The sequence below is a fragment of the Mobula birostris genome, chromosome X (genome assembly GCF_030028105.1).
Source record: "Mobula birostris isolate sMobBir1 chromosome X, sMobBir1.hap1, whole genome shotgun sequence".
In the NCBI taxonomy this organism is placed as follows: Eukaryota; Metazoa; Chordata; class Chondrichthyes; order Myliobatiformes; family Myliobatidae; genus Mobula; species Mobula birostris.
Window position 1 is genome coordinate 4110244 of NC_092402.1, and position 24557 is coordinate 4134800.

The following is a 24557-nucleotide window of genomic DNA, read 5'->3' on the forward strand; positions in this document are numbered from 1 at the left end:
CCTGACCAGGATTGATAGCCGCGAGACAGAACTCTGACTGCTGTTCTTGCCCTTCTGTGCAGGGTCCCTGTCAAGGCGAGCTGGAGCGGGCGCTGGAGAGGTTCACGATGTTGCTGCAGGCAGACGCACAAGACTCTGTACCACATCCCCATCCCTAACTGTGACAAGAAGGGATTCTATCACCCAAGCAGGTACCCATTCTAATTCGGTCGGGACAGCGGGGGGCACAGTTCAACGCAGCTTGCACTGAGCTCAGAAACGCAATCAGAGTCAGGTTCATGATCACTGATATGGTCCCGACATATCGATGCAGTTACCGAGAAGGCAAGATAGCGACTTCATTGGGAGTTTGAAGAGATTTGTCAACATTAAAGGCATCCGTTAGTCTTGCGAGACCATGGGTCTGCGCCTGGAAAGTCTTCACTCTCCAGGGCACAGGCCTGGGCAAGGTTGTATGGAAGACCGGCAGCTGCCCATTGCTGCAAGTCTCCCCTCTCCACGACACCGATGTTGTCCAAGGGAAGGGCATTAGGACCCATACAGCTTGGCACCAGTGTCGTCGCAGAGCACTGTGTGGTTACGTGCCTTGCTCAAGGACACAACATGTTCCCTCGGCCGGGGCTCGAACTCACGACCTTCAGGTTGCTAGTCCAATGAATCAACCACTTGGCCGCGTGTCCACAAAAACACTCAAAAACTTCTATAGATGTCCCGTTGAGATCATTCTGACAGGCTGCATCACTGTCTGGTGTGGAGGGGCTACTGCACAGGACAGAAAGAAGCTGCAGAAGGTTGTAAATCTAGTCGGCTCCATTTTGGGTACTAGACTACAAAGTACCCAGGACATTTTCAGGGAGTTGTGTCTCAGAACGGCAGCGTCCACTATTAAGGACCTCCAGCACCCAGGACATACCCTTTTCTCACTGTTACCATCAGGGAGGAGGTACAGGAGCCTGAAGACACACACTCAGCGCTTCAGGAACAGCTCCTTCCCCTCTGCCATCAGGGAGGAGGTACAGGAGCCTGAAGACACACACTCAACGATTTCAGGAACAGCTTCTTCTCCTCTGCCATCAGGGAGGAGGTACAGGAGCCTGAAGATACACACTCAAACGATTCAGGAACAGCTCCTTCCCCTCTGCCATCCGGGAGGAGGTACAGGAGCCTGAAGACACACACTCAACAATTCAGGAACAGCTTCTTCTCCGCCTCTGCCATCAGGGAGGAGGTACAGGAGCCTGAAGACACACACTCAACGATTCAGGAACAGCTTCTTCCCCTCTGCCGGTCCGATTCCTAAATGGACATTGAACCCTTGAACACTACCTCACCTTTTAAACATATATTTCTGATTTTTTGCATGAATCTTAATCTATTCAATATACGTATGGAAACCATAGAAACACAGCACAGAAAACAGGCCTTTTGCCCTTCTTGGCTGTGCCGAACCATTTTCTGCCTAGTCCCGCTGACCTGCACACAGACCATATCCCTCTAAATGTTAAAAAGAACCCGCATTTACCACCTCGCCTGGCAGCTCATTCCATACTCCCACCACTCTCTGTGTGAAGAAGCCCCCCAATGTTCCCTTTAAACTTTTCCCCCTTCACCCTTAACCCATGTCCTCTGGTTTTTTTCTCCCCTTGCCTCAGTGGAAAAAGCCTGCTTGCATTCACTCTATCGATACCCATCATAATTTTACATACCTCTATCAAATCTCCCCTCATTCTTCTACGCTCCAGGGAATAAAGTCCTAACCTATTCAACACTTTCTCTGTAACTGAGTTTCTCAAGTCCCGGCAACATCCTTGTAAACCTTCTCTGCACTCTTTCAACCTTATTTATATCCTTCCTGTAATTTGGTGACCAAACTGAACACAATACTCCAGATTCGGCCTCACCAATGCCTTATACAACCTCATCATAACATTCCAGCTCTTATACTCAATACTTTGATTAATAAAGGCCAATATACCAAAGCTCTCTTTACGACCCTATCTACCTGTGACGCCACTTTTAGGGAATTTTGTATCTGTATTCCCGGATCCTTCAGTTCTACTGCACTCCTCAGTGCCTTACCATTAACCCTGTATGTTCTACCTTGGTTTGTCCTTCCAAAGTACAATACCTCACACTTGTCTGTATTAAACTCCATCTGCATTTTTCAGCCATTTTTCCAGCTGTCAAAGTCCCTCTGCAAGCTTTCAAAACCTTCCTCACTGTCCACTACACCTCCAATCTTTGTATCATCAGCAAATTTGCTGATCCAATTTACCACATTATCATCTAGATCATTTTATAGATGACAAATAACAATGGACCCAGCACTGATCCCTATGGCACACCTCTAGTCACAGGCCTCCACTCTGAGAGCAATTCTCTACCACCACTCTCTGGCTTCTTCCATCGAGCCAATGTCTAATCCAATTTACCACCTCTCCATGTATACCTAGCGACTGAATTTTCCTAACGAACCTCCCATGCGGGACCTTGTCAAAGGCCTTACTGAAGTCCATCTAGACAATATCCACTGCCTTCCCCTTCATCCACTTTCCTGGTAACCTCCCTGAAAAACTCAACAGATTGGTCAAACATGACCTACCACGCACAAAGCCATGTTGACTCTCCCTAATAAGGCCCCTGTCTATCCAAATGCTTGTAGATTCTGTCTCTTAGTACTCCCTCCGATAACTTACCTACTACCGACGTTAAACTACCGGCCTATAATTTCCCAGATTACTTTTCGATCCTTTTTTAAACAACGGAACAACATGAGCCACTCTCCAATCCTCCGGCAACCTCACCCGTAGACAGCGACATTTTAAATATTTCTGTCAGGGCCCCCGCAATTTCAACACTAGTCTCCTTCAAGGTCCGAGGGAACACCCTGTCAGGTCCCGGGGATTTATCCACTTTAATTTGCCTCAAGATAGCAAGTTATACTCTAATTGATTTACTTATTATTAATTTTCTTCTATATTATGTATTGCAATTGAACTGCTGCTGCTAAGTTAGCAAATTCGCCACACATGCCAGTGATGATAAACCTGATTCTGATTGGTGATTTATCAGCTGGTCACATCCCTCAATATAAATATTTCGCGGAGTAAGCCCTTCCTGCCCTTTTTGAACCGTGCTACCCCAGCAATCTCTCCCTACCCCGGCAAGTTCCATCGACCAGAACCTTATCACGGAACAATTTACTGGTCAACCTACCCAGGACGCCTTTGGACTGTGGGAGGAGACTGGAGCGCTCGGGGAAAATCCGGCGCATTCCCATGGGGCGGGGGGAGCACGAGCAGGCGTACTGGGCGACGTTGGGCCGGTGACCGCGCCGTGCCTCCAGTCCTTCGCGAGGGTGCCCCCGTTGCCGCACGCGGATCGAAGTGGGCTGCGAGGGGTGTCGTTTGCGTTAACGACCCAACGCGGCCCGAGGGTGGCGCTGGGGGCGGCCCGGCAGGGCTGCCGCGCTTCCACCGCCAGCGTCGCACGCCCGCATCTCACTAACCCTAACTGGTGCGTCTTTGAACTGGGGGAGGAAACCCACGCGGTCACAAGGAGAGATCGTACAAACTCCTTACAGACAGCAGTTGGATTTGAACCCCGGGCTGCTGGCGCTGAACAAACGTTAGGAAAACCATGGCACTGTTGAACCATGTAACCCAAAATTTGCATAAATAAACTTTAAACTTATTCAACTAAACGACTTGTTAGAGAACGGTTGACGAGGTCAGGGGGGTTCCCATCTCTCTTATGCCGCGGACCCCTGCTGGTAACCGAGGGGGTAGGTGGGACCTCGTTGGGAACCCCCTGCTCTGAACAATGAAGATCGAGGGGAGATTTGAGAGAGGTATGCAGAGTTGTGAGGGTGGATGCAAGCTGGCTTTCTCCAGGTTGGGTGAGAACTAGAGGTCACAGGTGAGGAAGGGTGAAAGTAGATTGTTTGAGAGGAGCATTAAGAGAGAGATTATTTCAGGGGAAGCTCTTCACTCCGAGGCTGCAGATGAGCCTGCCAGCACAAATGGTGCATGCGAGCTCGATTTCTAGGTTGAAGAGAAGTTTGGAACGGTACGTGGATGGGAGGGGTGGGTGCAGGTCGATGGGACAGTTCGACATGGACTAGATGGGCTGAAGGGCCTGTTTCTGTACTGTAATACTCTATGACTCTTAAATTTAATGAAACTACAATCCAGAGTTGCAGAATCCATCTGGAAGTTCGGATGTTTGGGTCTTGAGGGCAGCATAGAGTTGAGCTGGTAGTGTGCACTAACCTTCACTGTCTTCTCTCCCCCACCCCCTGCTCTCTCCCCCACCCCCCCCTTCTCTCTCCCCCCACCCCCCTGCTCTCTCCCCCACCCCCCTTCTCTCTCCCCCCACCCCCCTTCTCTCTCCCCCCACCCCCTTCTCTCCCCCACCCCCCTTCTCTCTCCCCCCACCCCCCTTCTCTCTCCCCCCACCCCCCTTCTCTCTCCCCCCACCCCCCTTCTCTCTCCCTCCACCCCTTCTCTCCCCCCACCCCCTTCTCTCTCCCCCCACCACCCTTCTCTCTCCCTCCACCCCTTCTCTCCCCCCACCCCCCTTCTCTCCCCCCCTTCTCTCTCCCTCCCCCCTTCTCTCATCCCTCCCCCCTTCTCTCCCCCACCCCTTCTCTCCCCCCACCCCCTTCTCTCTCTCCCCACCCCATTCTCTCCCCACCCCCCTTCTCTCCCCCACCCCCTTTTCTCTCCCCACCCCCTTCTCTCACCCCTCACCCCCGTTCTCTCTCCCCCACCCCCCTTCTCTCCCCCACCCCCATTCTCTCTCCCCCACCCTCTCTCCCCACCCCCACCCCTCCCTTCTCTCCCCCCTCCCCTCTCTCCCGACCCCCCACCCTCTCTCTCCACTGCAGTGTCACCCTTCCCTGGACGGGCAACAGTGGCAAGTGCTGGTGTGTGGACGTGAAGACGGGGGTGAAACTCCTGGGGACCCCGGAGGTGCAGGGGAACATAGACTGCCACCACTTCCTCATGGGACAGGGCGCAGGACTGAGGGTGGGGTGGGGTGGGGGCCTCGTGGAGCCTCCCACACCTGCCCACCCCCACCCCGACACCCCCTGCCAACAAACGGCCCCCGAGTAATCTTTGGTGCTGTTTCTGTCGAACGAGGGGATGGACGCCATGTGGGCAGGGGCAGACCGTCCCTCTCGTCCCGAGCATCTTTGTGGTCAAACCGGCCCCCGTCTGTTGTAAAAAAAATGTGTGGGTATCTCTCTGTCCTCACTCGCCGCCTCACTTGTGAAAGGAACCTCGCTCCCGCGGGTCAGCTGGGGGGCGGGGGCGTGCGTCTCGTCCAGGGGGACGTTGAGGGGCAGCATGACGGACTGGCCTCTCCGTCACACCCTGGGTTTCGTGAAATCCTCCCTCCCCGGATAACGGGCAGGTCGGAGGTCGCTCAGCGCCCTTTCCTGCGTGCGGGTGTTAAAGGGGAGACGGGACAACTTCCACTCCGGACCTGGCTCAGAACGAACAAATAAAACACACATACACAGATAGACACACACACACACACACACACACAGACACAGACACACACACACACACACACACACACACACACACACACACACACACACAGACACACAGACACACACACACACACACACAGATACACACACACATACACACACACACATACACACAGATACACACACAGACACACACACACACAGATACACACAGACAGACACACACACACACATACGCACACACACAGACACACACACACACACACACACACACATACATACACACACACAGATAGACACACACACACACACACACACACAGACACACACACAGACACACACACACACACATACACACAGATAGACACACACACACACACACACCACACAGAGACACACATACACACACACACACATACACACACACACAGATAGACACACACACACACACGCGCGCACACACACATACACACACACACAGATAGACACACACACACACACACACACACGACACACACACAGACACACACACAGACACACACACACGCACACACACAGACACACACACACACACACAGATACACACACACATACACACAGACACACACACACACACAGATACACACACACATACACACACACACATACACACAGATACACACACAGACACACACACACACAGATACACACAGACACACACACACACATACGCACACACACAGACACACACACACACACACAGACACACACACACACACACACATACGCACACACACAGATACACACACACACAGACACACACACACACACACACACACACACAGACACACAGACACACAGACACACACACACACACACACACACACACACAGATACACACACACACACAGACACACAGACACACACACACACACACACACACACACACACAGATACACACACACACACAGACACACACACACACACACACACACACAGATACACACACACACGCACACACACAGACACACAATGAGTTGAAGAACACAATCATTTATAAAAAACACAACAAATGTAAATGCGTAACGTGGTCACCTCACACCGGAATTTACGAATAAACATTTCTACCTGAAAGCGTTTACAAATTCGTCTTGTGCTTGTCGAGGCTGGTTGGGCGACGCCGATCCCCGTGCCCTCCCTCTCAACATCCCCCCTTTGAGAGAACACCTTAGTTCTGTCAGGGAGAGCCCTCAACGGACACGGGGGAGGGCAGAGTCAGGCCGCTTGGCCCATCGAGCCTGCTCCCCCCATTCCATCATGGCCGACTTGCTGTCCCTCTCCTGCCTTCTCCCTGTAATCTTTCTCCGCTCCCATCGACCTCAGCTTCACGCACACACCCTCAACGGTTCGGGCTCACGGCAGAGGAGAGTCCACGCGGCGTCCAGATGGGGCGCTGGTGGGGAAGGCGTGGGGAGCCGGGGAGCCGGGGAGCACTCGGAAGCTGCCCCGCGGGGCAGGGATATCGCGGGCGCCGACGGCAGGGCGGACAGCTCACAGAGGCCGACCGCACCAGGAGGTTCTTCCCTCTTGCCAGCTCGTCCACACCCGGTCACGGTCCTTGGTGGAGCCAGTTGGGCGTCCGAGGCAAGGATGTGAAGGAAGAGGCTGTCAGACCTGCCTGCCATTCAGCTCCAGCCCCTCGGGCTTGGGTCCCGGTGAGGGAAGAGGGAGGGTCGCTCACCTGTGCTGGCCAGGGGTGGGTACAGTAGCCGGTTGTATCTGGAGAGGCCCGCCGTTGGTCAGGTCCCAGCTGCGGGGACTCCAGCACCAGATTTTTCCCTGGGGGGGGGGGTTTATTCCCAAAGCCTTTCCCTGTGAGTGGGTGTAGCCGCAAGGCAGCGGGAGGTTTGAGATCAGAGTTTTCCTTCTCCTGGATGAGCTGCCAACCGCGGCTGACGAGCCCCGTCCGCCCGGAGCGACAGGTTTTAAGGCGCCAGCCACCTGCCTTTGCCCCTTTCTCCCAGATGAGCTGCCCGGGCCCGTCACCTGTACGAGGGAGAGGTCCCGACACCCCGTCCACCCGGAGCTCTCCGACTGGAAACACACCCTCCCTGCCCGACCCGAGCGGGCATTCCCGCACCATAAACCTGGCTGTTTCCTGGCACAGTTGGTGCCCTGGTCCAGGGTCGCCTTTCAAGGACTGGCGCACGGCTCCCACACTGGATCAGGTGACCCATCACCTCCTCGGCTCACCGCCCCCGACGCTCTACACTTCCAACTTTTGATTCAGTCCTCTCTCAGGTTGGAGGAGGAAAGCCTCGGTCCATACGGGCAGCCTCCAACCTGATGGCAAGAACATCCACTTCTCTAACTTCTGATAATTTCTCCTCTCTCCCCTTCTCTCTCTTCCCATTCCTCATTCCCTCTCGCCCCTTCTCTTGTCCTCAGCTGCCCAGTGCCCCTCCCGCCTTCCCTTTCTCCCACGGTCCACTCTCCTCTCCTATCAGATTTGTTTTTTCCACCTGTCACCTGATAGAAGCTTCTCACTTCTTGCCCCTCTCTTCCACCCACCCACCTACCCCCCCCTCACCTGGTCTCACCTGTCAGCTTGTCCTCCTACCCACCTTCCCCCCTCACCTGGTACCTGTCAGCTCGTCCTCCTGCCCACCTTCCTCCTCACCTGGTACCTGTCAGCTCGTCCTCCTGCCCACCTTCCCCCTCACCTGGTCTCACCTGGTACCTGTCAACTTGTCCTCCTACCCCACCTCCCCCCTCACCTGGTACCTGTCACCTCATCCTCCTGCCCACCTTCCCCCTCACCTGGTCTCACCTGGTACCTGTCAGCTTGTCCTCCTACCCCACCTCCCCCCTCACCTGGTACCTGTCAGCTCGTCCTCCTACCCCACCTCCCCCCTCACCTGGTACCTGTCAGCTCGTCCTCCTACCCACCTCCCCCCTCACCTGGTACCTGTCAGCTCGTCCTCCTGCCCACCTCCCCCCTCACCTGGTACCTGTCAGCTTGTCCTCATACCTACCTTCCCCCTCACCTGGTCTCACCTGGTACCTGTCAGCTCGTCCTCTTACCCCACCTCCCCCCTCACCTGGTCTCACCTGGTACCTGTCAGCTTGTCCTCCTACCCACCTCCCCCCTCACCTGGTACCTGTCAGCTTGTCCTCCTACCCACCCCCCCCTCACCTGGTACCTGTCAGCTTGTCCTCCTGCCCCACCTCCCCTCTCACCTGGTCTCACCTGGTACCTGTCAGCTTGTCCTCCTACCCACCTTCCCCCTCACCTGGTACCTGTCAGCTCGTCCTCCTACCCCACCTTCCCCCTCACCTGGTACCTGTCAGCTCGTCCTCCTACCCCACCTCCCCCCTCACGTGGTCTCACCTGGTACCTGTCAGCTTGTCCTCCTACCCCACCTTCCCCCTCACCTGGTCTCACCTGGTACCTGTCAGCTTGTCCTCCTACCCCACCTTCCCCCTCACCTGGTACCTGTCAGCTCGTCCTCCTGCCCACCTTCCCCCCTCACCTGGTACCTGTCAGCTCGTCCTCCTACCCCACCTCCCCCCTCACCTGGTCTCACCTGGTACCTGTCAGATCGTCCTCCTACCCACCTCCCCCCTCACCTGGTATCTGTCAGCTTGTCCTCCTGCCCCACCTCCCCCCTCACCTGGTCTCACCTGGTACCTGTCAGCTTGTCCTCCTACCCACCTTCCCCCCTCACCTGGTACCTGTCAGCTTGTCCTCCTACCCAGCTTCCCCCTCACCTAGTCTCACCTGGTACCTGTCAGCTTGTCCTCTACCCCACCTCCCCCCTCACCTGGTCTCACCTGGTACCTGTCAGCTTGTCCTCCTACCCCACCTTCCCCCTCACCTGGTCTCACCTGGCACCTGTCAGCTTGTCCTCCTACCCACCTTCCCCCCTCACCTGGTCTCACCTGGTACCTGTCAGCTCGTCCTCTTACCCACCTCCCCCCCTCACCTGGTCTCGCCTGGTACCTGTCAGCTCGTCCTCTTACCCACCCCCCCCCTCACCTGGTCTCGCCTGGTACCTGTCAGCTCGTCCTCTTACCCACCTCCCCCCCTCACCTGGTCTCGCCTGGTACCTGTCAGTTCGTCCTCTTACCCACCTCCCCCCCTCATCTGGTCTCACCTGGTACCTGTCAGCTCGTCCTCCTACCCCACCTTCCCCCTCACCTGGTACCTGTCAGCTCGTCCTCCTGCCCACCTTCCTCCTCACCTGGTACCTGTCAGCTCATCCTCCTGCCCACCTCCCCCCTCACCTGGTACCTGTCAGCTCGTCCTCCTGCCCACCTCCCCCCTCACCTGGTACCTGTCAGCTCGTCCTCCTACCCCACCTTCCCCCTCACCTGGTACCTGTCAGCTCGTCCTCCTACCCCACCTCCCCCCTCACGTGGTCTCACCTGGTACCTGTCAGCTCGTCCTCCTACCCACCTTCCCCCCTCACCTGGTCTCACCTGGTACCTGTCAGCTTGTCCTCCTACCCACCTCCCCCCTCACCTGGTACCTGTCAGCTTGTCCTCCTACCCACCTTCCCCCTCACCTGGTCTCACCTGGTACCTGTCAGCTTGTCCTCTACCCCACCTCCCCCCTCACCTGGTCTCACCTGGTACCTGTCAGCTTGTCCCCCTACCCCACCTTCCCCCTCACCTGGTCTCACCTGGTACCTGTCAGCTTGTCCTCCTACCCACCTTCCCCCCTCACCTGGTCTCACCTGGTACCTGTCAGCTCGTCCTCTTACCCACCTCCCCCCCTCACCTGGTCTCGCCTGGTACCTGTCAGCTTGTCCTCCTACCCCACCTCCCCCCTCACCTGGTACCTGTCAGCTTGTCCTCCTACCCACCTCCCCCCTCACCTGGTACCTGTCAGCTTGTCCTCCTGCCCCACCTCCCCTCTCACCTGGTACCTGTCAGCTTGTCCTCCTACCCACCTCCCCCCTCACCTGGTACCTGTCAGCTTGTCCTCCTGCCCCACCTCCCCTCTCACCTGGTCTCACCTGGTACCTGTCAGCTTGTCCTCCTACCCCACCTTCCCCCCTCACCTGGTACCTGTCAGCTTGTCCTCCTACCCCACCTCCCCCCTCACCTGGTACCTGTCAGCTTGTCCTCCTACCCACCTCCCCCCTCACCTGGTACCTGTCAGCTTGTCCTCCTACCCCACCTCCCCCCTCACCTGGTCTCACCTGGCACCTGTCAGCTTGTCCTCCTACCCCACCTTCCCCCTCACCTGGTCTCACCTGGCACCTGTCAGCTTGTCCTCCTACCCACCTCCCCCCTTCACCTGGTACCTGTCAGCTTGTCCTCCTACCCACCTCCCCCCTTCACCTGGTACCTGTCAGCTCGTCCTCCTACCCACCTTCCCCCCTCACCTGGTCTCACCTGGTACCTGTCAGCTTGTCCTCCTACCCACCTTCCCCCCTCACCTGGTACCTGTCAGCTTGTCCTCCTACCCACCTTCCCCCTCACCTGGTCTCACCTGGTACCTGTCAGCTTGTCCTCTACCCCACCTCCCCCCTCACCTGGTCTCACCTGGTACCTGTCAGCTTGTCCTCCTACCCCACCTTCCCCCTCACCTGGTCTCACCTGGTACCTGTCAGCTTGTCCTCCTACCCACCTTCCCCCCTCACCTGGTCTCACCTGGTACCTGTCAGCTCGTCCTCTTACCCACCTCCCCCCCTCACCTGGTCTCACCTGGTACCTGTCAGCTCGTCCTCTTACCCACCTCCCCCCCTCACCTGGTCTCGCCTGGTACCTGTCAGCTCGTCCTCTTACCCACCTCCCCCCCTCACCTGGTACCTGTCAGCTTGTCCTCCTACCCCACCTCCCCCCTCACCTGGTACCTGTCAGCTTGTCCTCCTACTCACCTTCCCCCTCACCTGGTACCTGTCAGCTTGTCCTCCTACCCACCTTCCCCCTCACCTGGTACCTGTCAGCTCGTCCTCCTACCCACCTCCCCCCCTCACCTGGTACCTGTCAGCTCGTCCTCTTACCCACCTTCCCCCTTCAACTGGTCTCACCTGGTACCTGTCAGCTTGTCCTCCTACCCACCTTCCTCCCTCACCTGGTCTCACCTGGTACCTGTCAGCTCGTCCTCCTACCCACCTCCCCCATCACCTGGTACCTGTCAGCTCTTCCTCCTACACCACCTCCCCCCCCTCACCTGGTACCTGGTACCTGTCAGCTCGTCCTCTTACCCAACTTCCCCCTCACCTGGTACCTGTCAGCTTGTCCTCCTACCCACCTTCGCCCCTCACCTGGTACCTGTCAGCTCGTCCTCTTACCCACCTCCCCCCTCACCTGGTCTCACCTGGTACCTGTCAGCTTGTCCTCCTACCCCACCTTCCCCCTCACCTGGTACCTGTCAGCTCGTCCTCCTACCCCACCTCCCCCCTCACCTGGTACCTGTCAGCTCGTCCTCCTGCCCACCTTCCTCCTCACCTGGTACCTGTCAGCTTGTCCTCCTACCCACCTTCCCCCTCACCTGGTCTCACCTGGTACCTGTCAGCTTGTCCTCCTACCCCACCTTCCCCCTCACCTGGTACCTGTCAGCTCGTCCTCCTACCCACCTTCCCCCTCACCTGCCAGGTTGTGCTCTTCCCCACCCTCATCTGGTCTCACCCGTCACCTTGCACCCCACCCCTTCCTCCCCACTTTCGTGGGCCCCTCGCCCTTCCCTTTCCAGCTCGGAAGGACGGTGCCGGACCGAAACGTCAGCTGTTTATTCCCTCTCCACAGATGCTGCCTGGCCTGCCGGGTTCCTCCGCCGTTTTGCGTTTGGCTGTTGCCCCACAGTGAAAGGTGGAAAGGGCCAACGCAACTTGGGGATGGGCTAGTGGGGCGGGGGAGGGTCCCACACGTTCTGACGCCAACTCGGCAGAGCAACACAGGCCACCATGACGCCTGTGGGTAGCGTAGTGGTTAGAGTCACGCTGTTAGGTTGCCAGGGAGCAAGGTTCGATTCCCGTAAGGAGTCTGTACGTTCTCCCCCTGCGGCCGCGTGAGTTTCCTCCGGGTGCTCTGGTTTCCCCCCCACATTCCAAAGATGTGCTGGTTGGTGGGGCAGTTAGTCAATGTAAATTGCCACGTGATTAGATCAGGATTGGCGGGGCAGTTCGAAGGGCCGGAGAAGTCTATTCCGCGATGAATAAATCTTTCCACAAACTGATTTCGCACCACGCAAACAGGCTTCTGTCTCCAGGACAAGGCCGCCTCCGGGCCTCCGGCCCTCAGGCTTCGACAGTCGCGTACAGGTGGACTGGGGCAGCAGCTTCCCCCCACCCTGCCGGGCTGCTAGCCTGCTGCGGCCACTTTCCTGGGAGGGTACTAGGCCAGAGGGCGTAAGGTGTAGGAGCAGAATTGGGCTGTTGGGCCCATCGGGGCCTATTTCCGCCACTCCCGGCCTTGTGTTTGGTGGTGAAGCATCAGGCCCGGAAATGTGCACCACCCCTCCCCACGAATCCGGGCCCTCCTCCCATCTGGCCTGTAGCAAGACCATCAGACAAAGGGGTGGGAGCAGGCCGTTCGGCCCATCGCATCTACTTTCCTAGTTGATCATGGCTAATTTATTTTCCCTCTCAACCCCATTCTGTACGTCTGGCAGCTCCTGGGCTGTATTCCCTGCAGTTCAGGAGAATGGGGTGGGGATCTCATAGAAACATTCTGAATATTAAAAGGCCTGAACAGATTAGATACGGCAAAGTTATTTCCCACAGCAGGGGGTTCTAGGACAAGAGGGCACGACTTCAGGATTGAAGGACGTCCTTTTTGAACTGAGATGTGGGGAAATTACTTTAGTGAGAGGGTGGTAAATCTGTGGAATTTGTTGCTATGAGCGGCTGTGGAGGCCAAGTCATTGGGTGCATTTAAGACAGAGATAGATAGGTTCTTGATTAGCCAGGGCATCAAAGGGTGTGGGGAGAGGGCAGGGGAGTGGGGATGACTGGAAGAATTGGATCAGCCCATGATTGAATTGTGGAGCAGACTTGATGGATCTCTCTCCCCGTAATCTTTGACACCCTGGCTAATCAAGATTATCCAGGCACCAGGGGGCTCATGAATTTACAGAGCACCTGGACTGATTTATGAATAGGAAGTATTTGGTGGGTTATGGGCCAGAACATTATTAAAAATTTCGTTATCGAGATACAGTGTCGGAAAGGCCCTTTAAGCTAACCTGCAATAGTCATAGTAGTCATAGTCATAGTCATACTTTATTGATCCCGAGGGAAATTGGTTTTCGTTACAGTTGCACCATAAATAATTAAATAGTAATTGAACCATAAATAGTTAAATAGTAATATGTAAATTATGCCAGGAGATAAGTCCAGGACCAGCCTATTGGTTCAGGGTGTCTGACCCTCCAAGGGAGGAGTTGTAAAGTTTGATGGCCGCAGGCAGGAATGACTTCCTATGACGCTCTGTGTTGCATCTCGGTGGAATGAGTCTCTGGCTGAATGTACTCCTGTGCCCACCCAGTACATTATGTAGTGGATGGAAGACATTGTCCAAGATGGCATGCAACTTGGACAGCATCCTCTTTTCAGACACCACCGTGAGAGAGTCCAGTTCCATCCCCACAACATCACTGGCCTTACAAATGAGTTACGAATTAATCCACTGAATTAATCCCAGTCTAGTGACGGGACAATTTACGTTGACCAATTAACCTACTGACCAGTACGTCTTCGGACTGTGGGAGGAAACTGGACCACCCGGAGGAAACCCACGCGGTCGCGGGGAGAGAACGGACAAATTCCTCATGGGCAGCGGTGGGAATTGAACCCGGGTCGTGGGTACTGTACAACGCTGTGCCAACTGCCACGCTATGGTGCTAGGGGGACCCGCTGAGCGTGGAGGCATCAAACGGGACTCGCTCGATGCGTCAGGAGATAGTGGGGGGAGCTGACCACCAACTTGGTGTAAGGAACAGGAAGTGGAGGGGTGAGCATTCGCTGGAGGCAAAGAGAGGGGCTGGTGTGAATCGTTACAATACCAGGAACAGTGGTGATGCTTTCTGTATGTTATACTAACGACGGCAATCCTCAATACCTGTGATGTGGTTGCTTGTATTAGTCGAGGCCTTGAGTTCAAAGGTTATGGTGCAACTTTATAGAACCTGGTTAGGTCACATCTGGAATACTGCATACAGTTCTGGTCACCCCACTGTAGGAAGGATGTTGAGGCTTTGGAAAGGGGGCAGAAGAGGTTTACCAGGAAGCTGTCTGGTTTAGAGGGCGTGTGCTAACACGAGAGGCTGGGTAAACTTGGGTTCTTTGTCTAGAGCACCGGAGACTGGGAGGAGATCTGATAGAGGATTACAAGAGAGGCGTAGATAGAGTGGTCAGGTAGCATCTGTTCCCCAGGGTTGAAATGTCTAACACCAGAGGGCACTCATTGAAGGTGAGAGGGGGGTACGTTCAAGTGGGATGAGAGGGGCAAGTTTTTTAACTCGGAGAGTGGTGGATGTCTGGAATGCACTGCCTAGTGTGGTGGTAGAAGTGAATACATTAGAGGCTTTTCCTGATGAAGGGTCTCAGACCAAAACATCGACTGTACCTCTTCCTATAGATGCTGCCTGGCCTGTTGCGTTCACCAGCAACTTTTATGTGAGAGGCTTTTAAGAGACGTTTGAATAGGCAGATGGATGTGAGGGAGATGGAGGGATTAGGGCATGATGTAAGTAGGAGGGATTAGCTTTTGGGTTTTTTAAAAAATTTACTTTTTAAGCTGGTTTGACACTGCAGTGTGGGTCGAGGAGCCTTTTCAAAATATATAGTGTTTCAGTGCATTTTTCTTTTGTATTTACTGATTAATAAAGGCAGCAGAATGCAACAGATGTTGTCCGGTTACCTGTGCATTCCTGCGGAGTACTGTTCTCAGCGGGTCTCTGCTGTTTGTGAGGCGTTGCGGTCCACGGTACTTCCGTCACGAGTCCGGAAGAAGGGTCGCGGCCCGAAACGTCGACAGTTCATCGATTTCCGCAGACTCTGCCAGACCTGATGAGTCCTTCCAGCGTTTTGTGCCGTACTCCGGATCTGCAGAATCTCTTGTTCATGGCTGACTCCAAAACACTTTGAACACCGACCACAGCGCAGGACAGGCCCCTCGGCCCAAACTTCGAGGTAAGTTTGTTGCCAAAGGACAAATGCGTCACCGTAGAGGTTCATTTGCTGGACGGCATTCTCAGTACGGACAAAGAAATGCACCAGGTTCAGTGAAAGGCTGCGTACAAGACCACAAACAACCAGAGGGCAAACTGCCAAAATAGAAAAAGAAAATAAGTAAGCAGTAACTATCAAGAACATGAGATGATAGGTCGGGGGAACGCTTTGGTGATTTGGTGGGTGAAGTTATCCGCTCTGTTCAAAGTTGGGAGCAAGTTTATTATCAAAGTACATTTACATCACCGTATACAACCCCAAGATTCAATTTTTTTTTTTTTTTGGTGGACATTCAGAGTAAATACAAAGAAACACCCGAAAAAAAAAGCAAAATAATAATTAATATCGAGAACACGAGGTTGTGTATCCTTAAAAGAGAGTCCATGGGTCGGGGGAATTGATCACAGTGAATGGCGGTGCTGGCTCGAAGGGCCGAATGGCCTACTCCTGCACCTATTGTCTATTGAATAGTTCAGTATTGAGGTGGGTGAAGTTATCCCCTCTGTTCACAGTTGGGAGTACATTTATTATCAAAGTGCATATATGTCACCATGCACAACTCGGAGATTTAATTTTTTTGTGGGCATTCAGAGTAAGTACAAAGAAACACTAAACAAAAAACAAATAATAAATAAATAAGCAATAAATATCGAGAATGCGAGATTGTGTATCCTTGAAAGTGAGTCCGTAAGTTGGGGGAACAGTTCAGTGTTGGGGTGGGTAAAGTTATTCTCTCTGGTCAAAGTCAAAGTAAATTTATTATCAAAGGGCATATATGGCACTATATACAACCCTGAGATTCAATTTCATGTGGGCTTTCATGTCAGATTCAAAGGAACACAAAGGGCATATATGGCACTATATACAACCCTGTGATTCAATTTCATGTCAGATTCAAAGGAACACAAGAGAGTCAATGAAAGATTGCACCCAACAGCATGGAAAGAAGAAAAACCCAATGTGCAATAGATGACCAACTCTGCAAATACAAATCCAAATGATTTCCATCAGAACTGACTGGCACATCGAAAGAAAGAAATAATAATAATGAATCAAATTTTTTAAGGCATCCTTTAGTCTTGCGAGACCATGGATCTACGCCTGGAAAGTCGAAAGGCGCAGGCCCGGGCAAGGTTGTATGGAAGATCGGCAGTTGCCCATGCTGCAAGTCTCCCCTCTCCACGACACCGATGTTGTCCAAGGGAAGGGCACTAGGACCCATACAGCTTGGCACCGGTGTCGTCACAGAGCAATGTGGGGTTAAGTGCCTTGCTCAAGGACACAACACGCTGCCTCAGCTGGGGCTCGAACTCACGACCTTCAGATCGCTAGTCGAACGCCTTAACCACTTGGCCACGTGCCCACTGAATAATAAATAAATAAGCAATAAGTTTTGAGAACAGTCCTTGGAAGTGACTCCATAGGTTAGATTAGATTAGGTTATGAGGACATGCAGTCCTCTTTCATTGTCATTTAGTAATGCATGCATTAAGAAATGATACAATATTCCTCCGGTGTGATATCACAAAAACACAGGACAGACCAAGAGTGAAAAACTAACAAAAACCACATAATTATAACATATAATTACAACAGTGCAACAATACCATAACTTGATGAAGAACAGGCCATGGCACAGTAAAAAAGTTCAAAGTCTCTCGAAAGTCCCACATCTCACACAGACGGGAGAAGGAAGAAAACTCTCCCTGCCATGCCCGACCACAGTCCGACTCTGAGTCGTCCGAAAACTTCGAGCCTCCAATCAGCTCTCCGACACCGAGTACCGAGCACCACCTCTGTCCGAACGATTCGACCTCAGCCTCGGTTGCCAGCAGCAGGCAAAGCTGGGGATTTTGAGGCCATCCCTCCGGAAGGTTGTGGGAACAGTTCAGTGTTGGGGCAAGCACTAAAGGGCTGCCCTAATCAACTGGTTGGAGTGTTCACCGAGATCTTTAACCTCTCGTACTTCGGCAGTCTGAGGTACCCACCTGCTTCAAGCTGGCTCCAGTTATACCGGTGCCCGAGAAGAGTGTGGTGACCTGCCTCAGTGATGATCGTCCAGCAGCACTCACATCCACTCTGGTGAAAGCAGAGCCCACGGCATTGAGCCAACATATTGCCAACTCAGCTTTTAGGTTTGCTAACGTGGAACATCACAGCACAGTTCAGTCCCTTTGGCCCACAATATGGTGCCGATCCTTTAACCTACTCCCAGATCAACCTAACCCTTCCCTCCCACATAACCCTCCATCTTTCTATCACTCGAGTGCCTATCCAAGAGTTTCTTAAATGTCCCTAATGTCTCTACCAGTACCCCTGACCCACCACTCTGTCTAAAAATACTTATCTCTGATTCCTCCCCTACACTTTCCTGCAAGCACCTTAAAATTATGCCCCCTAGTATTAGCCATTTCCACCCTGGGAAAAAGTCTCTGGCTGTCCAGTTGATCTGCGCCTCTTATCCTCTTGTACATCTCTATCAAGTCACCTCTCATCCTCCTTCACTCCAAAGAGAAAAGCCCGAGCTGGCTCAAACTTTTTTCATAAAATGTGCTCTGTAATCTGGGAAGCATCTGGTAAATCTCCTTTGCACCCTCTCTAATCCAGGCAACAGCCTGGTAAATCTCTGTACCCTCTCTAATCCAGGCAGCATCCTGATGAATCTCCTCTGCACCCTCTCTAATCCAGGCAGCATCCTGGTGAATCTCCTCTGCACCCTCTCTAATCCAGCCAGCATCCTGGTGAATCTCCTCTGCACCCTCTCTAATCCAGGCAGCGTCCTGGTGAATCTCCTCTACACCCTATCTAATCCAGGCAGCATCCTAGTGAATCTCCTCCATGCCCTCTCTAATCCCGGCAGCATCCTAGTGAATCTCCTCTGCACCTCTCTAATCCAGGCAGCATCCTGGTGAATCTCCTCTGCACTCTCTCTAATCCAGGCAGCGTCCTGGTGAATCTCCTCTGCACCCTCTCTAATCCAGGCAGCATCCTAGTGAATCTTCTCTGCACTCTCTCTAATCCAGGCAGCATCCTGGTGAATCTCCTCTACACCCTCTCTAATCCAGGCAGCATCCTAGTGAATCTCCTCCATGCCCTCTCTAATCCCGGCAGCATCCTAGTGAATCTCCTCTGCACCTCTCTAATCCAGGCAGCATCCTGGTGAATCTCCTCTGCACTCTCTCTAATCCAGGCAGCGTCCTGGTGAATCTCCTCTGCACCCTCTCTAATCCAGGCAGCATCCTGGTGAATCTCCTCTGCACCCTCTCTAATCCAGGCAGCATCCTGGTGAATCTCCTCTGCACCCTCTCTAATCCAGGCAGCATCCTGGTGAATCTCCTCTGCAGCCTCTCTAATCCAGGCAGCATCCTGGCAAATTTCCTCGGCGCTCTCTCTAAAGCTTTCACAGCCTTCCAATAATGAGGCGCCCAGAACTAAACATGATACGACAACTTTTCATTCTCTCAGTGTGGAATTTGAAAATCATCATCATTTGAACTACCTACATCTAAACCGCCAAACAAAGCCACTTTTCTCAGGACCAAGGTGCACATCGCGCAGCGTACATTACCACACATAAATCAGCAATAGCTTGCAGCTGAAGAACAGAAACTTCCTCAAATTCTGTTTCGCACCAACCACCATCTGCTCCATCCTGTTCAGAGTTCAAAGTAAAATTTATTATCAGAGTAGGTACGTGTCCCGGGATTCGTTTTCCTGCGGGCATACTCAGCAAATCTACAGAACAGTAACTGCAAACAGGGTCAATGGCCAACAATGCAAATGCAAATATAATAACGAGAGCATGAGTTAACAAGATAGAGAGTCCTTAAAATGAGATAATTGGTTGTGGGAACACCAGAAGCAGAATGACTGTAATTATCCCCTTTTGTTCAAGAAGCTGATGGTTGAGGGGTAATAACTGTTCCTAAACCTGGTGGTGTGGGTCCTGAGGCTCCTGTTCCTCCTTCCTGATGGTTGAGGGGTAATAACCGTTCCTGAACCTGGTGGTGTGGGTCCTGAGGCTCCTGTACCTTCTCTCCTGATGGTTGAGGGGTAATAACTGTTCCTGAACCTGGTGGTGTGGAACCTGAGGCTCCTGTACCTCCTTCCTGATGGTTGAGGGGGTAATAACTGTTCCTGAACCTGGTGCTGTGGGTCCTGAGGCTCCTGTACCTCCTTCCTGATGGTTGAGGGGTAATAACTGTTCCTGAACCTGGTGGTGTGGGTCCTGAGGCTCCTGTACCTCCTTCCTGATGGTTGAGGGGTAATAACTGCTCCTGAATCTGGTGGTGTGAGACCTGAGGCTCCTGTACCTCCTTCCTGATGGTTGAGGGGTTATAACTGTTCCTGAGCCTGGTGGTGTGGGTCCTGAGGCTCCTGTACCTCCTTGTTGATGATTGAGGGGTAATAATTGTTCCTGAACCTGGTGGTGTGGGTCCTGAGGCTCCTGTACCTGTTTCCTGATGATTGAGGGGGTAATAACTGTTCCTGAACCTGGTGGTGTGGGTCCTGAAGCTCCTGTGTCTCCTTGTTGATGGTTGAGGGGTAATAATTGTTCCTGAACCTGGTGGTGTGGGTCCTGAGGCTCCTGTAACTCCTTCCTGATGGTTGAGGGGGTAATAACTGTTCCTGAACCTGGTGATGTGGGTCCTGAGGCTCCTGTGTCTCCTTGTTGATGGTTGAGGGGTAATAACTGTTCCTGAACCTGGTGGTGTGGGTCCTGAGGCTCCTGTACCTCCTTCCTGATGGTTGAGGGGTAATAACTGTTCCTGAACCTGGTGGTGTGAGACCTCTCCCCTGTACCTCCTTCCTGATGGTTCAGGGGTAATAACTGTCCCTGAACCTGGTGGTGTGAGACCTGAGGCTCCTGTACCTCCTTCCTGATGGTTGAGGGGGTAATAACTGTCCCTGAACCTGGTGGTGTGAGTCCTGAGGCTCCTGGATCTTCTACCTGATGGCAGCAGCGAGAAAAGAGCATGGCCTGGATAGTGAGGATCTCTGATGATGGATGTTGCTTTTGTACAGCAATTTTTCCCGTAGATGTGCTCAATGGTTGGAAGGGTTTTACCCATGATGTACTGTGCCAAATCCACTATCTTTTGTAGGATTTTCTGCTCAAAGGCATCGGTGTTCCCATCCCAGGCTGTAAAGCAGTCAGTCAGCAAACTTTCCACCACACATCTATAAAAGTTTGCGGAAGTTTTCAATGACATGCCAAATATCCACAACCTCCTGAGGAAGTTGAGACACTGTCGTGCTTTCTTTGCAATTATATTTATATGATGGGTTCAGGACAGGTCCTCTGAGATAGTGACACCCAGGAATTCAAAGTCACTGACCCTCTCCACCTCTGATCCTCCGATGATTACTGGCTCATGGACCTCTGGTTTCGCTCTCCTGAAATCTACGATCAGCTCTTTGGTCGTATTGACGTTAAGTGAGAGGTTGTTGTTAATACACCACTCAGCCAAGTTTTCAGTCTCCCTCCCGTATGCTGATCCATCACCACCTTTGATACGGCCCAGAACAGTGGTGTCGTCAGCAATCTTGTATATGGTGTTGGAGCTGTGCTTAGCTACAGTCAGAGGCGTGAAGCGAGTAGAGCGGGGGGCTAAGCACACGTCCCTGCCATGCTCCAGTGCTGACGGGGTTACTGCATGCACTACGGGGTTAATGGCAGGACTCGGCAGTGGGGAGGGACACGAGGATTTTGGGGCCCATGTCGCTACATCCTTCAAAGTTGCCACATAGGTTCAGAAGGGGGGTGATGATTTGGTCTTCATTCATTGGAGGACTGAGTTGAAGAGCCAGGAGGGTTCACTTGGAGGCCTGTGAGCAGTTTCGGGGCCCCTTATCCGAGAAAGGGTGCGCTGACGTCGGAGAGGGTTCAGAGGAGCTTCGCAAGGATGATTCCTGGATTGAAAGCGTTATCACATGATGGGCGTTCGAGCGCAGTCCGCTTCTGCACTTGCTGCAGGTGAGTAGAATGGGGGTGGTTGTGGGGGCATCTCTTTGAAGCCCACTGAATGTGGAAAGGCCTCGACAGAGTGGATGTGGAGAGGATGTTTCCTATAGTGGGGGAGTCTAGGACCAGAGGGCACAGATAGAGTGGATGTGGAGAGGATGTTTCCTATAGTGGGGGAGTCTAGGACCAGAGGACACAGATAGAGTGGATGTGGAGAGGATGTTTCCTATAGTGGGGGAGTCTAGGACCAGAGGGCACAGATAGAGTGGATGTGGAGAGGATGTTTCCTATAGTGGGGGAGTCTAGGACCAGAGGGCACAGATAGAGTGGATGTGGAGAGGATGGTTCCTATAGTGGGGGAGTCTAGGACCAGAGGGCACAGATAGAGTGGATGTGGAGAGGATGTTTCCTATAGTGGGGGGAGTCTAGGACCAGAGGACACAGATAGAGTGGATGTGGAGAGGATGTTTCCTGTGGTGGGAGAGTCTAGGACCAGAGGGCACAGACAGAGTGGATGTGGAGAGGATGTTTCCTCTAGTGGGGGAGTCTAGGGCCAGAGGACACAGCGTCAGAATAGAGGGATGTTCATTTAGAACAGAGATGAGGAGAAATTTCTTTAGCCAGAGGGTGGTGAATCTGTGGAATTCATTGCCACAGGGGGCTGTGGAGGCCAAGTCATTGGGTGTATTTAAAGTGGAGTTTGATAGGTTCTTCATAAGTCAGGGTGTCAAAGGTTACTGGGGGGGTGGGGGGAAGGTAGGAGACTGGGGCAGAGAGGTAAATGGATTTTGCTATGATCAAGGGGTGGAGCAGACTTGATGGGCCAAATGGCCTAATCCTTCTCCTTTGGTTTCAATGACATCCCTGTCAGTTCCTGAACTCTGGCCGGTACAGGCCCAGAGCCATCAGATGCGCCTTATACATGGACCCTTTCATTCCTCTCCAATGCCAGCACGTCCCGAAGCTGCCCGCAAAGACTCCCAGTGTGGTCTGACCAATCCTTCACTCCCCCCGCCCGCCCCGCCGTAGTTCACCAGCCACCCACTGGCCTGTGGTCCTGTCCACCTGCCCCTCTGCTCCCCCAGTCCTCCCGAAGTGGCGATGATTTGTTCCTCTCTACGGCCGCTGCTCGACCTGCTGAGTTTCTGCTCGAGGTCAGAACACAGAAGAGTACAGCACAGGAACAGGCCCTTCGGCCCACAATGTTGTGCTGGACCAATTAAATTAGTCACCAAATGGCCTTCTGCCTACACAATGTCCATACCCCTCCATTCTCCTCGCTCTCACGCGCCTGTCTAAACTTCTCTTAAAAGCCCCTAATGGGGACAGCTGTGAGAGCACGGAGGAACATCTGGAGCAACTTCTGAAATGCACGCTTCGCTGCCGCTGCTACTGTGCGATCCAGAATCTCCGGAGGGGAAGGCCCCCCCGAGTCCTCGGCAGGGATGGTGCTCGGTGCTCGGTGTCGGAGAGCTGGTCGGAGGCTCGAAGTTTTCGGACGGACTCGGAGTCGGACTGTGGTCGGGTGCTTCCGGGATGCTGCATCGGCAAGTTTGCGGCACTGGAGGTTCACCGTCTGCGTGAGGTGATGGGACTTTCGAGAGACTTTGAGACTTTTACTGTGCCCATGGTCTGTTCTTATCAAATTACGGTATTGCTTTGCACTGTTGTAACTATATGTTATAATTATGTGGCTTTTGTCAGTTTTTAAGTCTGGAAAAACATTTTATCATTTCTTAATGCATGCATTACTAAATGACAATAAAAGGGGAATGTGTGTCCTCATAATCATATCATATCATAATGTACCTGCCTCTATCACCACCCCAGGCAGGGCATTCCACGCACTCAGCACTCTGTGTGTGTTTAAAAAAAAACTTGCTCCTCACGCGTCACCTGACCTTACTCCCTCTCACCTTCAACGCACGCCCTCTGGAATTAGCCATTTCTGCCCCTGAGGCACAGATACTCTCTGTCCACTCCATCCATGCCCGTCATAATCTTGTAAACCCCTGTCGGATCTCCCCTCATTCACCGGCGCTCCGGAAAAAACCGGAACAAGTAGGAGCACAAATAGGCTATTCGGCCCATCGAGTCTGCTCTGCTGGTCCAATTCTTCCAGTCATGCCCCACTCCCCTGTCTTCTCCCCCGTACCCTTTGATGCCCTGGAGAAACAAGAACCTATCTATCTCTGCCTTAAATGCACTCAATGACCGGGCCTCCACAGCCACTGGTGGCGACAAATCCCACCGATTTACCGCCCTCCGACTAAAATAATTTCTCCGCATTCTAAATGGACGTCCTTCAATCCCAAAGTGGTGCCCTCTTCTCCTAGACTCCCCTACCATGGGAAATAACTTTGCCACATCTAATCTGTTCAGGCCTCTTAACATTCAAGATGTTTCTATGAGATCCTCCCCTTGCTGGAAAACAACCCAAATTTATCCAGACTCTCGAGATAGCACGTGTTCTCCAAGCCAGGCGGCAGACTGGTAAACCTCTTCTGCACACTCGAAAGCCTTCCTGTAGTGGGCCACCAGAGCTGCATGCAATACTCCAGATGCTCCCTAATGAGGCTGCATGACTGCCTTGACTTTTGAACTCAATGCCCCCACTCATCAAGGCAAGAATGCCTTTTACCTTCTTCCACACCCCATCAACCAGCGTATCCACCTTCAGGGGTCCCTGGACTTGCACCTCAAGCTCCCTCTGCTTATGGACCCTGTTAAAGGTAACAGTGTGAGATTCCAGCATCTGCAGTCTCCTGCCTTTGCAGGGACCGCAGGATGAGAATTGTGTACCTTCAGGGAGACACAACAGATTCCTCTGTTCCCCAAGACTTGGCCCCCCACAGCTGTTCGTAGCAATGAATTCCACAGATTCACAACCCTCAGGCTAAAGAAATTCCCCCTCACCTCTGTTCTA

The 24557-nt window shown here is 53.2% G+C and overlaps 1 protein-coding gene across 1 annotated transcript in view; it reads left to right on the forward strand.

The window, feature by feature from the left end:
* LOC140191842 (insulin-like growth factor-binding protein 4) overlaps window positions 1–6616 on the forward strand; it is a 47303-nt gene extending 40687 nt beyond the window's left edge. Inside the window, 4 exon segments of the mRNA XM_072249629.1 lie at window positions 63–155; window positions 3221–3550; window positions 4889–4915; window positions 4917–6616. Of these exon segments, the coding sequence (XP_072105730.1) occupies window positions 63–155; window positions 3221–3550; window positions 4889–4915; window positions 4917–5117 (651 nt within the window). The 3' untranslated portion in view covers window positions 5118–6616.
* The last annotated feature ends 17941 nt before the right edge of the window (window positions 6617–24557 follow it).